At 46.3% G+C, this 12,823-nt stretch overlaps 2 protein-coding genes across 2 annotated transcripts; one reads left to right on the forward strand and one right to left on the reverse strand.

The window, feature by feature from the left end:
- The first annotated feature begins 1,210 nt into the window (after positions 1-1,210).
- LOC119311937 lies at positions 1,211-2,019 on the forward strand. The gene is made up of 2 exons (XM_037587656.1): positions 1,211-1,345; positions 1,445-2,019. The coding sequence occupies exon 2, from the start codon at positions 1,463-1,465 to the stop codon at positions 1,820-1,822; it is 360 nt and encodes a 119-aa protein (XP_037443553.1). The 5' UTR covers positions 1,211-1,345; positions 1,445-1,462; the 3' UTR covers positions 1,823-2,019.
- A 493-nt stretch (positions 2,020-2,512) lies between these two features.
- On the reverse strand, positions 2,513-7,984 carry LOC119311938 (transmembrane protein 147-like). The gene is made up of 7 exons (XM_037587657.1): positions 7,806-7,984; positions 5,371-5,440; positions 4,752-4,814; positions 4,550-4,664; positions 3,945-4,060; positions 3,729-3,853; positions 2,513-2,981 (listed from the first exon to the last, which is right to left on the reverse strand). Exons 1-7 carry the CDS (start codon positions 7,880-7,882, stop codon positions 2,861-2,863), a joined length of 687 nt encoding a protein of 228 aa, XP_037443554.1. The 5' UTR covers positions 7,883-7,984; the 3' UTR covers positions 2,513-2,860.
- Between the last annotated feature and the right edge of the window lie 4,839 nt (positions 7,985-12,823).

The raw sequence follows: 12,823 nt of genomic DNA on the forward strand, positions 1-12,823 counted from the left end.
GCTGCTGGATGCGCTCTCCGTCCCCGTCGCCGCCGGTCGCTGTCCCCGTTACCGTCGCAGCATCCGTACTCGCCCCCCGGTCCAACAGAAAGCCCGTCGCCCCCTCGTAGCAAAAAATGGCGTCGTCTTGAAGCACACTGGCACCCCCTGTCGTTGCAGCACTAGCAGCCGCCATCGTCGCTGCACTGTCGTGTCGCCGACGCAGCTCTCAACGTCGCCGCTCGCTGCCATTGCGAGTCAGGTTGAAGCTTTTTATCTCATCGGTTGAAGCTTTTCTCTATGCCTGTTGAAGCTTTTCTCGCGGATTGAAGCTTTCCACCGTGCCAATTGAAGCTTTTTTCACCTGAGCTTGAAGCTTTTTTCACAAAGGGTTGCAGCTTTTTACTCTGCGGTTGCAACAAAAACACAGAGAGACACCATGGTCGTCGTCGAGGAGGATTTTCTCAATCTCTGTTTTGAAGCTTTTTCATCTGCGGGTTGAAGCTTTTTGTCAAAACGGTTGAAACTTTTCCTCTATTTCGTTGTCTGGTTGAAGCTTTTTTATCTACTGGATGTAGCTTTTTGTGTCCATGGTTGTAGCACGGGAAAACACCGTTTGCAACTCTCCCAATACCGCGGTTGCAGCTCCTCCCCGTGGCCATGGCTGTAGCACGGGCACCTCGGTCCTCCCCGAGTTTGGCCTGTCGCCGGTTGCAGCAAAAAGGGAAGAGAGGAGAAGTAAAGGGAGGAGAGGGAGAAGGAAGAAGGGTAGCTGCTGGTGCCGCGAGAGGACGGCAGCTCGGAAGAACGCTGGCGAGGCGGGATCTGCAAGGTGGGAAGAGAGAGAAGACGAGCAGTTGAGGAGAAAGCTGGAAGGGGATAAAGCCGTGTGATTGGGACCCACCACTCCACGTGTCGCGACTTAACTTGCTGCAGCGGGCGCGCGTGGACGAGACCGGTGGAACGGTTCGGCCGGTGCCCCGGCCAGAAACGATTCCCTAAATAATAGAAGATCACATTTTACTTGTTTTAATAAAGTATGGGATCCTAAAAAAAGTAAACTGTACTGCTCCTAGGCCAGCGTGTGGATTCCACGAACGGCCCTCGGAACAACAAAGGGGGAAGCACGCACATGTGGACCAGGTCCGGCCAATGGGGATCCATCTAGCCACCAATTGGACCTTCTCCTTTGGAGGAGCAAGGATAAACTGCCCTCCGGCCACCGCCCGTTGCCTCCCGCACCTTATCCTCCCCTGATCCCCCGTACAAAACCACTCCTTTCCCTCCATGTGACCCACCCAACCCCAAGCACCGCAGCCGACCACACTCCCTCCTCCTTCTCCTCCAGCTTCAAGAACTCCAAAAGGTAAGCAATCCAAGCCACATTCCCCGTACCAGATCGCAGCTCGCCGCCAATTTCTGCGGATTACTCAGCCCTTGCCTGTTTCTGTGGGTTCGCGTGCAGTTCAGCCGAGCTCGATCGATGGCGTCGCTCTCCGTGGCCACGCTCCCGCAGCTGGCCGGCGCGCCGGCGGCGGCGGCGGCCAAGAAGAGGTCCGGCGTGACGTACGTGGAGGGCATGAACGCCTACAGCGGCCTCAAGGGGCTCAACAAGGTGACCATGCTGGGCGTGCGCAAGAGCGCCGACTACAAGTTCGCCAGGATCGTGGCGTCGCTGAGCCCCGCGGGGAAGAGGCGCGGGGGCTCGTTCGGCGCGCAGTGCAACGCCGCCGGCGAGATCTTCCAGATCGCCGTCGTCATGAACGCGCTCACGCTCGTCGGCGTCGCCGTCGGCTTCGTGCTGCTCCGGGCCGAGGCGGCCTTCGAGGAGTCGGAGGAGTGAGTGAAACCCAACCCAACGCCGTGTGCCTGCCCTGACCAGCCGTTTCGGTTCAGGTCAGGCTGTTGGGCGTAAGCCGTGATATATAAAACGTGATGTATGCTATTTTTACATTTGGTTTTGTATCAATGACAATTGATTGATGAATACCCCGGAAACACATTTTTGGAGGCTCAGCCCTGCAAATTTGTCTCTCGATTGTTCGCCACTTGTCTGATTCTTGTAGGAGGAATACAGTTCCAAAGGGAAAATGTTCTGCGAGATAATAACACGATATTCAGAAGTCATAATGCAATATTGTCTAACATCTTGCTGATCAAAATCATATATACTTGGAAATGCAGAACAACAGTGTGTTCTCTCTTCAGGATCATTCGGTCTGGAGAATTCCTACAGGATATTCACCCGCGGGAATTTTTGCCCCTCTATTTATTTTAAAATTTTATCACTCGACTCACAAGATTAGAGGTACGAGATTCCTTAGGATGATTATGCCCATGTTGACCTACTCCCTCCGTCCCAAAATATAAGAGCGTTTTTGGGACGGAGGGAGTAATTTCTTCAAATCTAGGAGGAATACACTTCGAAAGGGAAAATGTTCTGCAAGACTGATATCACAACATTCAGAAGTCATAATGCAACGTTGTCTGACATCTCTTCCTGACCAAAACCATGTAGTAGCGGGTGTAAATATGAAACGACAGCGTATTTTCTCGTAATCTGTCGACGTAAGTGAATATCCTGGCTTCAGTCTAAAAGAAGCAATGCTATTGAGGAGAATATGCAATACACACAAGGTATAAAGGTGCTACGTTTTAGCTCGATTCCTACAAGAGCACCTGTTACAGTTGCGCTCATTAGATCATGTGTTTCTGCACTATAGCCGACAAACAAAGTAAAACGTTCTGCAACTGAACCTCAAAATATATGTTATCGTAGCGCCAAGGCTCTAAGCAGCATTCTAATTTTGCCGAAGTACAACAAGAGACATCTTGGGAGCGCCAAATCTCCGGCAAATCCCGCAGTGCTTTGTTTCGTTGATTACATCGGCCTCTGACAAGCCGAGAACAGCTGCCAGCTGATGAAAGCCATAACCAGGGAGGAGAAGAGCTCGAAGCCGACTACCTTGGGAGTCTGCCACTCCAATGATCTCCGCAAGTAACTGCAATATTGTTTTAGCATGTTTAGCGGCGTGAACAAAAATGGAAGAAATTTAGTTGAATAGCACGGGCCATTAAAGTGCAGCACATGATAAATGAATCAAATGGAGATGAATGCAGAACGATGTTCCAACTGAAAACAGGTACAGAACATGTGATCCATCTAAATCCTTTTAGTGCATGTCTACCAAAATTTGCAACATAAGTATGTCTCGTTTGAAAGAATCTGCCCTGGTAAACTTGGCAAACAAGAGATATTACTTCCAAGACAATGTTACTCAAGTTCCAATGGCTTGTGATGTTCAATACAAATGCTATTGTGCAGCACACAATAGGGCTTCACTTAGGATTAACTGAACTTTCTGTCTGTCCTAAAATTTCAGTGGCCCGCAAGGAGAGACAAAGTTCAAAGACAGTCGATACTGACTTGTAACTAAGGATATTATTCCATGGATAGGAGAGATGCACCGACTTTGGAGTTAACATGATGGAATGTAGTGAAATTTTCGACAAGAACGACAGTAGGTCAAAAGTGATATGGAATACAGCAGAAATGTTTGTGGATGGATATATTTTTCTCAGATCCGTATTGAGCAAGTGTAGGAGGTAGGAATTAAGCCAATGTACATTGATTGACACAAATCCTGCTAGATTTACCAACATCTATCAGTATAAGAACATCAACATATGTTGGAGCATGATAATTATTCTTTTTGAGGATTACTGCAGCATTACAGAAACGGGATTACCTGGTGATAGATGGCATTGTTGCCAGAAGCAGAGCACATGCATAAATAATTGGAATTAAAGTCCTAGGTTTGTTCTTCCTCAGCCACATCAAGGATCCTAATGCAGCAAGGGAGAGGGTCATCACCTGCAGAAGTACAAAAGTAAGTCTTCTGAAATTAGGATAATCAAAACAAGGAACCTGACATTATATTTTTCACACTATATAGTAGCATTACAAGATTGGCATTTGCTTCAAGTCCTTGGAATATGTACTCCCAAGTAAATTCAAGCCCTCGTGCCCCAATCCAGAGAGGTGCCAGCCGGTGCAGAACTGAATCAGCAAAAGCCCAGCCTGAAACCCCAAAAATGTCCAATAGATCAATGATAGTCAAGATAAGGTTAAATTGCAGCTGGAAATTGGTCGAAGTATTGCATCGCTTCCAAATTTATCTGGAGTAACAAACTTAAGGAGGTCAAAATAAAGTGAAGTGAGAGCATTCAATTTCCTGAGAAACGATATCAGTAGCCAAAATAAGCATGTCTCTATTCTTTCAATTGTGTGAATGACAAAAGCATGAGCACGAAAACAAACTTCAGTACAGGTAAAAGGGCAAGCAGCAATTCATACAAAGATCAACATCAGAAATGCATCTGTTCATAAAAAGGTTGACCAGCACAGTATGGAAAGAAAAATAAGCAATTTAAACGTGTGGTAAGGCAGGTGAACATACATAATGGAGATAGGAAATAAGATTAAAACAAACATATGAAATGTTATAATTTGACGAGACACTTCAGCTAAATTAAGTCAGAAAGTGAACAAGCACAACTATGAACTCACCAAGACCAACAGCCTGGAACTTATGGTTCTGGGAGATGTTTCTGTGGGTCAACTGTGTCAAAGCAAAATAAAGGCCAGCAACATCTATAAACCCAATTAGAATTTTCATTAATTCCTGCAGGTTTGAAAATAATAGGAAGATTAGATACACTGGCAAACAGGGTATATCCAGGCATGTTTTGTTAAACTGCATGAAATGTACCTGGTAAGGATCAAAGCTATCATTCGCATCAGGTACTTTGAGGAATGTTGCTAAACAAACAAGCTGCCATTATAAATAGCAATGGTTAGCAATCCCACAAATCTCTTCCATGCAACTGGTGATAAGCATAGAAAGCCATACTGGTGTAGCATGCCAAAAACTTAAACATAAACTAGGCAATGTAAATCGTCATGTGGTAACAGGCTAAGCTGACAATATCAGGATGACAAGCTTCAACTTGTACTGTGATTTTTGGACAAACAGAACTGCATAACAGGGAAGATAACCAGTACAAAACATGCAAAACTGAGATGCCATTTACAACCTTTTAATAACTCATGGGAATTTCGAAGACAAAAAAAATCAACCTGCTGAGTGGCATACAACCCTCGGAGGCTCGGACAACCAGTTTGCTCTCAAAACTGGTACATGGATGTAAAAGTAAAAGGACTAGTTGAGTGGTCATTCCAAAGAACATGTTAATTGTATAAGTTAAGTAGTTGGCAAGAGCACATTGATCGAACAACTAAAAAGTTTCTCAAGCAATGACAGATAAATGAATGGTGGATTGTTTGCGCATGTCAATCATGGTGCTAAGAATCCATGACTAGTTACTCACCTTTACAAGTGCTGCTCCAAGATAAACAACAGCTGCTTTTACACTAGTGCCAATCGTGTCATATTCTGACCTGCAAAAGGTAGTATGGGAAACTTATTACTGCTTTTACACCAGTGTTTAATGCAGAAGATCAATACCCCATTTATGGTCCTTATTTCGACGAGTCATACACTATAGTATGTCAAAGTTATTACTGGACTACACCCCTTAATCGTTGGTATTTATCTTTTAACAATCACACACTATAGTGTGCAACTCTTATTACTGGAGTATATAACCCGCTCATCAACCACCAGAAGGGACATATGGAAGTAGGTTGGCAGCATGCTTCCCATATACAGCAGCCTCATCGCCGTCATATGCATCAAGAACCCGCATGTTCAGCAACATCTGGCAGCTGGCACCATACTATCACTACGGCAGCATGCAACACTGCTTCTGCAGGAAAGACATGGGTTTCCATATGGTCATGGCTGTGGAGCCACCTGTGCTGAATGCCTACATCATATACTGCCTACACAGATCCATGGCACCCACTACCATAATTGGTGGGAAGTACTGTAGATTGGTAGTTGCCATAGAAGCACGGGCAAAAAGAGCAATGCGCGCAAAGATGGAAAGATCTTAATGGTGTATGCTGCCATTGATGATACTTCAGATGCTTAACAAGATTGCAAGATAGTGTAGATAATATGGGTGCAAGTGATGGGCTGATGATTGATCGTGGACCTATTTAAGTATTTATAAAATATGTGGACTAGCATTTGTGCAGGCCAGGCTAGGTCTTGCCGTTTAAAAAACTATCTGCTGGAGTCCGGATAAGTTAGAGATCATATAATGTAAGGTTTATTTAGATATTTGCTAAGTAATTCTTGGATGATGTGGAGATGGAAAGATGAGTGCAATAGATATATGTCAAAGGTTGTTTCTGCTGATGCTTTTTCAATAGATGTGTGCTGAAGGACGTTGTTCACATATGAAGGTCATACTACAATGGTTTGCTGTTTATTGTTTGTAGTGTTCTCATTGGTTGTGGTCAGAAACTTTGTTGAACTGAATTTGCCCTGGACTTGTAGAATGTCACAGCGGCAGCTCTAGGAGTCAAACCTAGTGATGTCACAGCGGCAGCTCTAGGAGTCAAACCTAGTGATGTCACAGCGGCAGCGCTAGGAGTCAGACCTAGTGATGTCAAGGCTATATACTTATGCAATATGTAGATCAGCTATAGTTAATCACAAGCCTATTAGTGGAGCTAACCCAAATTTTATGTTGTTGCTTGACATCACAAACAAGGAGTAGCAACGCCACTGTGTAGTCGTATACATTTGGAGTATTGATAACAAGAAACGAACCTAAGAGTAATTATCCGGGTGCATGCCTTGTCTATGATTGACGCAACTAAACAACAATTTCGTAAAGGAAAAGAATACAAATTGAAAGGAGAAAGTGCCTTCTAGGTCGAGACCAAAAATTAAAGCAAAGTCATCTTCCACACTCTTTGTAACCCTTGCTTGCTCCTTGTGTGGAATTAGTACCACTGTCTTACAAAGTAAAAGTGAAAAAATAAAGGAAATAATCATATTTTTGTTTCAAATCAAATCTGATTAGCTTAGTATTAGTTGAGCGTTACACCAATTACAAATAACAGTGTCTACTTAAATACAGTTACTACCTTCCTAGAATTATTATCAAATACTTCAAATGTCTTCACCGCAGCTAGAATGTTTTACAGCTTCATATCACTATCAGACAATTGCATAGTAACTCTTTACTCAGCACATGGATAGAATTATCATGTATTCTCTTGTTTAACTAACATCAAGTTCTTGACGAGGTTTGAGTTCATTACTCAGAGCACTTCATATTGTTAGCATGCAACTCACACAGGCATGTTTTCTACTCCCTCTGTTCACTTTTATAAGGCGTTGAAGATATTTCATACAGCGTGCAAAGCAGCCCATTTTTAGTTGTCTGAAACGACTTACAAAGTGAACGGAGGGAGTACTATATTATGTTCCCTTCCAGCTTACAAAATGAGCTACGATGCTCTGAACTTACTTGCTAGAGGACACATAAACCACACTGATTATGACTAAGCCAATCAGATTCGAACAGCACAATTCACCCGACAAAGGCCGAATCCAAGCGAACATTTCAGCATAAACTCGTCTAGACCACGCACTAAACCAATAACCAATACCTTCCTAACACAACCTCAACTGAGCAAAATTCACTGGAAGTACACTAACCAAAACCCCATCCGACAAGCCAAAATCGCACGCGGAACTAACACTGTACGGCATTCCTACTCCGCCGTGCCCAGATCACGCAACCAAGCAAGGACCGGACCGCTTGACGGACACAGATCTACCACGTTTGGGATACGGATCTCGTGGGCAGAGAGGGGAGGAGGGGGGTAGAGGGGGTTAGCTTACAGGGGGGTGGCGGAGTAGTAGACGACGTGGGGGCCGAAGGTGAGGACCGCGCAGTTGAGGAAGTGGAACACCGTCATCTCGTCGGCGTCGGCGTCTCCGGCGCCCGAGCAACGGCGAGGTCGAATCGCCTGATGCTGCGCGATGCTTTCAAGATGCAGGTGGGTAGTGGGCTGGAGATGGATCCGGTCGAGCTAAGTAACAACAATACGCTCGGCGCACGTGGACTGGTCCGTGGGCTTCGCTCTAGTCGACAGGCAGATGGGCCTAAATGAAGTGCATCCCCTTTGTGTTAGAAAAATCCTACTGCTTCACCTAAAAAAAATTAATCCTGCTGCCCTTCCCCACAGAAAAATCCTATACCCCAAAAAAAGCGAAATCCTAGTTAAGAATACTCGTTGTAAAGATCAGTCCAACCCTCTGGCGCACCACTTGTCGCAACTTGAGAGTTTTTCTTTTTTTGTTAGATTTGTTTATTCAAAATGTTTTATCTTTCAAACTGTGCGTCCAAATCTTGAACCGCTTTCACCGTTGGATTCCTCGCGTCGAGATTTTCAAAATTAGATGTCATGTTGATAGGTTTTGATGAAATTTTTTTCACGAAAAAAGCCGACGGAAAAACCGACCGGGAGCACGATTTTTTTTCTTTCTGAAAGAGGCACGTCCGTGCCTCTCGTGAAAGCACAACCGTGACTCTCGCGAAGCAAAACCGTGCCTCTCACGAAAGGAAATAAATACAAAACACGTTTTTTTTTGTTTTCGAGAGGCACTGCCGTGACTCTCACGAAAGTACAACCGTGCCTCTCACGGAAACAAAATCGTGCCTCCTGCGGAAGAAAAAAAAAACAGAAAACGCGTTTTTTCGTTTCCGAGAGGCACGGCCGTGACTCTCAAGAAAGTACAACCGTGTCTCTCGCAGAAGCAAAACCGTGCCTCTCATATAAGAAAAAAAACAAAAAAAATATTTTTTTCTCGTTTCCGAAAGGCACGACCGTGACTCTCGCGAAGCACACACATGCCTCTCGCAAAAGCAAAACCGTGCCTCACGCGAAAAAAAACAGAAAACACTTTTTTTATTTTCCGAAAGGCATGGTCGTGACTCTCACGAAAGTACAATTGTGCCTCTCGCGAAAGCCAAACCGTGCCTCTCACGGAAGGAAAAAACAGAAAACGCGTATTTTTCGTTTCTGAAAGGCACGGCTGTGACTCTCGTGAAAGCACAACCGTGCTTTTTGCGGAAGCAAAATCGTGACTCTTGTGAAAAAAATGCGTCTTTTTCGCGCAAATTTTTTATAAAAAAAATGTTTTTTGACCCAAAAGCTAAGAAAGACCGGTAGAAAACCGAAACGTCAAAAAAACTAGAAAAAACCATTTAAAAAGCAGAAAACATGTGGGAAAAATAAAAAAACAAATCCGGAGGGAGCGCCCAGAGCGCGACACGTGGCGGGCAGCTGAGAGCGCACCAAATGACGCTGATTGTTGCAAGGCTCCCGAAGGGGCGCTCGTTAACTAGTTGCTCTCTAAAAAAAGTTAGAAAAATCCTGAAGAGAGAGACAAAATCACTAATTGAGTAGGAGTAGTACTCATTGCAAAGATCACTCCCACCTTTGTGACTTGGAAGTTTGTTCTTTTCCGTAGATCCGTTTATTCAAAATATTTTATCTCTTAAACTGTGTGTCCAAATCTTGAACCATTTTCACCGTTGAATTCCTCGCGTCGAGATCTTCAAAACTAGATCCCATGTTGATAGGTTTTGACGAACTTTTTTTCACGGAAAAAAGAACGAAAAACCGAACCGGGAGCAAGGTTTTTTTTCCTTTCCGAAAGAGGCACGTCCGTGCCTCCCTTGAAATCACAACCGTGCCTCTCAAGGAAGAAAACAGAAGAAGAGAAAACACGTTTTTTTTCGTTTTTTAGAAGGTACGGCCGTCCCTCTCGCGAAAACACAACCATGCCTTTCGCGGATGCAAAACCGTATCTCTCGCGAAAGAAAAGAAAAGAACAGAAAACGTGTTTTTTTTGTTTCCGAGATGCACGGCTCCCGGAAGCAAAGTCGTGCCTCTCACGGAAGGTGAAAAAACAGAAAACACGTTTTTTTCCGGTTTTCGAGAGGCACGACCGTGCCTCTCGTGGAAGCACAACCATGCCTCCCGCGGAAGAAAAAAAACAAAAAACGATATATTTTTTTCCATTTTCGAGAGGCACGACCGTGACTTTCGCGAAACAAAACCGTGCCTCTCGCAGAAGCAAAACCATGACTCTTGTGAAATGGTGAAAAAAGAAAATGCGTTTTTTCGTGAAAAAAAAAGTTTCCCGAATTTTTTTTGTCTAAAAGTTAAGGAAGACCGGTAAAAAACCGAAACGTCATAAAAACTCGTTTAAGAAGCCGAAAAAACCCTAAGAAAATGGATACTTTCTTGTCCGTTGTGTTTCTTCTACATGCGATGTAGAAGAAACACAATGGACAAGAAAGTATCCCGTGAAAACCAGTGACTCCGTGGAAACATAGAAATCCAAACATGAGCCGCCAGATCTAAAACGTGGTAGCTTATTGAACCTTGCGTTTTTTGCATACAAGCACCCACAGTGCTACTCCCTCCGTTCGGAATTATTTGTCGTAGAAATGGTTGTATCTAGACGTATTTTAGTTCTAGATACATCCATTTTCGAGACAAGTAATTCCGAACAGAGGGAGTAGTTGTTATTTTGCACAAAGGATCTAAGCTTTTGTGAAATATACGGAATGTGTTGGTGGGTGAAGCACCCCTAGATTTTTCATATCCAACGACCACGCATGAGTTTCCATGTTTCCACTGAGTGAGTGGTTTCCATGTGATACTTCCTCCACAATGGGCACTTTGCAGATGTTGTCTTGTTTTGCTTCTTTAAAAGACAGTTACATAAGATACAATAACTTTCGACCGAGCATTCCAAGTCTTGATTCGTTCTTAGTATTGTAATTCTCATGGCGAGAGAGCCACAGAAGGCCTCATCTTAATTATATGGACCTTTTACTTTGCATGCTGCAAGGCAAGGCACAGAAAGCTTGTCGAGGTGACTAACTATATATAGTCAGACAAAGCATCATCGGCAAATATCTATGCCTCTTGGACGAGGCGACGACCGAGTTGCATACTGCAACACCAGATTCCCATTTCGTTTTTGCCCTTCCATTTTTGTTTCGATTTTTGCCCAGCCTAGCATGTAATTGGTTTCTATTAATCCTGCTTATTTAGATAAAATGAACATCGAGTACAAGCAGATAAGGGGTAGTTTGAATCCACAAATATACAAAGAAAAACAAAAGAAAGAGGGAAAACAACTAAGATCCTTAAGCCTTAAAATTCTCGCAAAGCCACAATTGTACTCGTTGTCGTTGTGCCACCATAACTCTTGCCAATGATGGGCAACATTAAAGAAATTCAACTAGGAAGCACTTGCAAAGCGAGCCGCTCCCGCGAGCGTCCTCGGGGAAAACCCTAGCCGCCGCCCCTCGTCCTCCCTCGTCGATCTCTCCCCCCGCCGCCACCGCACAGCGCCGCCGGGCAAAGACCGGCCGGCGTTGGTGGCGGCGGGGATCTTGCCCCTCTCCTCGCGGTTGGCGTCCGGCGCGGGACGGCGCGGCGTGGGACTGCGCTGGGCTGGTCGGGGCCCAGCGGCGCGGCGGAGGGCATGCTGGGTGGCGGCGCCCCTGCCTGGCGGCGGGGCAGCTGCGCCTTGAGGCCTCTCCAACGCGCGGCGGCTGCGGCTTCTCTAGTGGCGGCGCAAGTTATCCCGGCGGCGGCTTGGCGGCGTGGCGCGGCGGAGCCCGGCGATGACTCGGCGGCGGGCTGGAGGGCTAGGCACCGTCCAGTGGTGCTGCCTCCGCGGCGGTTGCGGCTTGGAGCCCTGGACCCCGATCCGATCTGGATCTGCTGGTGCCGGGGTCTGGGCCATGGCGGCTGGCAAGGCATGGGAATCGTTGGGGCTTGTCGGCCTCTAGGCACCATGGGGGTGCCGGCAGCGACGCGTGCCCGGCGTGGTGACACTGGTGGACGTGGTGGTCGTCTTCTTCCCGAGATGGCCGGCCAGAGGCTTGGTGATCGGATCTCGAGATCCATCATCTTGTCCCAGCTGCGAGTAGGGGAGACATGGTTGCCGGTGACCGAGCCGACGACAGGCGATGGCGGCGTTCTCGCCGTTACCTTGATGAAGGCATCATCGTGTAACTATTGTCGACCCACTCGTGCTGCTCCGGGGGAAACCCTAGGATCTGGTGTTCCAGATCGGACGATGGCGACACTGCGGTGTCGTTTCTCTCTTGGGAGCATCGTTTGCGGAGCAGCGCTGGATGTCAAAGGCAGGAGGTGGAGCGGCTTCGTCTTGCACGGAGCTTCGGTGGTGATGTCAAGTCATGCCTGACCGACAGGTGCTATGCTTTGTCATGCCTGGTCGGCAGGTGCTATGCATGACAGATCTTCCAATGACTTCAAGCTGTGTCGGCTGGTGATACCTGGCAGCATGGCGCTGAGGTGTATCAGTGGTGACCGTGACGTGCTCAGCTGTTTGCGCGTAGGGAGGAGGTGCCGTTTGGCGCCGTGGTGGCGTCGACGATAGCTTGACCAAGCAAGGTTGATGCATCAGTACAGTTCTGAAGATGGAGCGATGGCAGTTGGCGGCGGCGGCATCTGAGTGCACGCCGGACCGGTGAGACCCATGCCCGGCATGCGTCCTAAATGGGTTCTCAGGTCTTAGATGTTAGGTTTGGCTGCGATGTCTGTTTGGTATTAGGCCCAGGCTATCTGCGCCCCTTCATCAGCTGGATAGAGATGCTTAGACGGCGGCTTTAGTCTTACTGTTGTATTACTTTGTAAGGTCTTGTGAGAATAATTAATAAAGTGGTCGTATGCATCGCCCAGATGCAGAGGCCGGGGCTCATCCTCCTTTTCTAAAAAAAGGAAGCACTTGCAAAAGACATGCAGAGGACTAAATCTTGTTGACTCACCACATTAGATGATTGCATACAATGAAGATTGGCAATC

The sequence above is a fragment of the Triticum dicoccoides genome, chromosome 5B, assembly GCF_002162155.2.
Source record: "Triticum dicoccoides isolate Atlit2015 ecotype Zavitan chromosome 5B, WEW_v2.0, whole genome shotgun sequence".
Taxonomy (NCBI): domain Eukaryota; kingdom Viridiplantae; phylum Streptophyta; class Magnoliopsida; order Poales; family Poaceae; genus Triticum; species Triticum dicoccoides.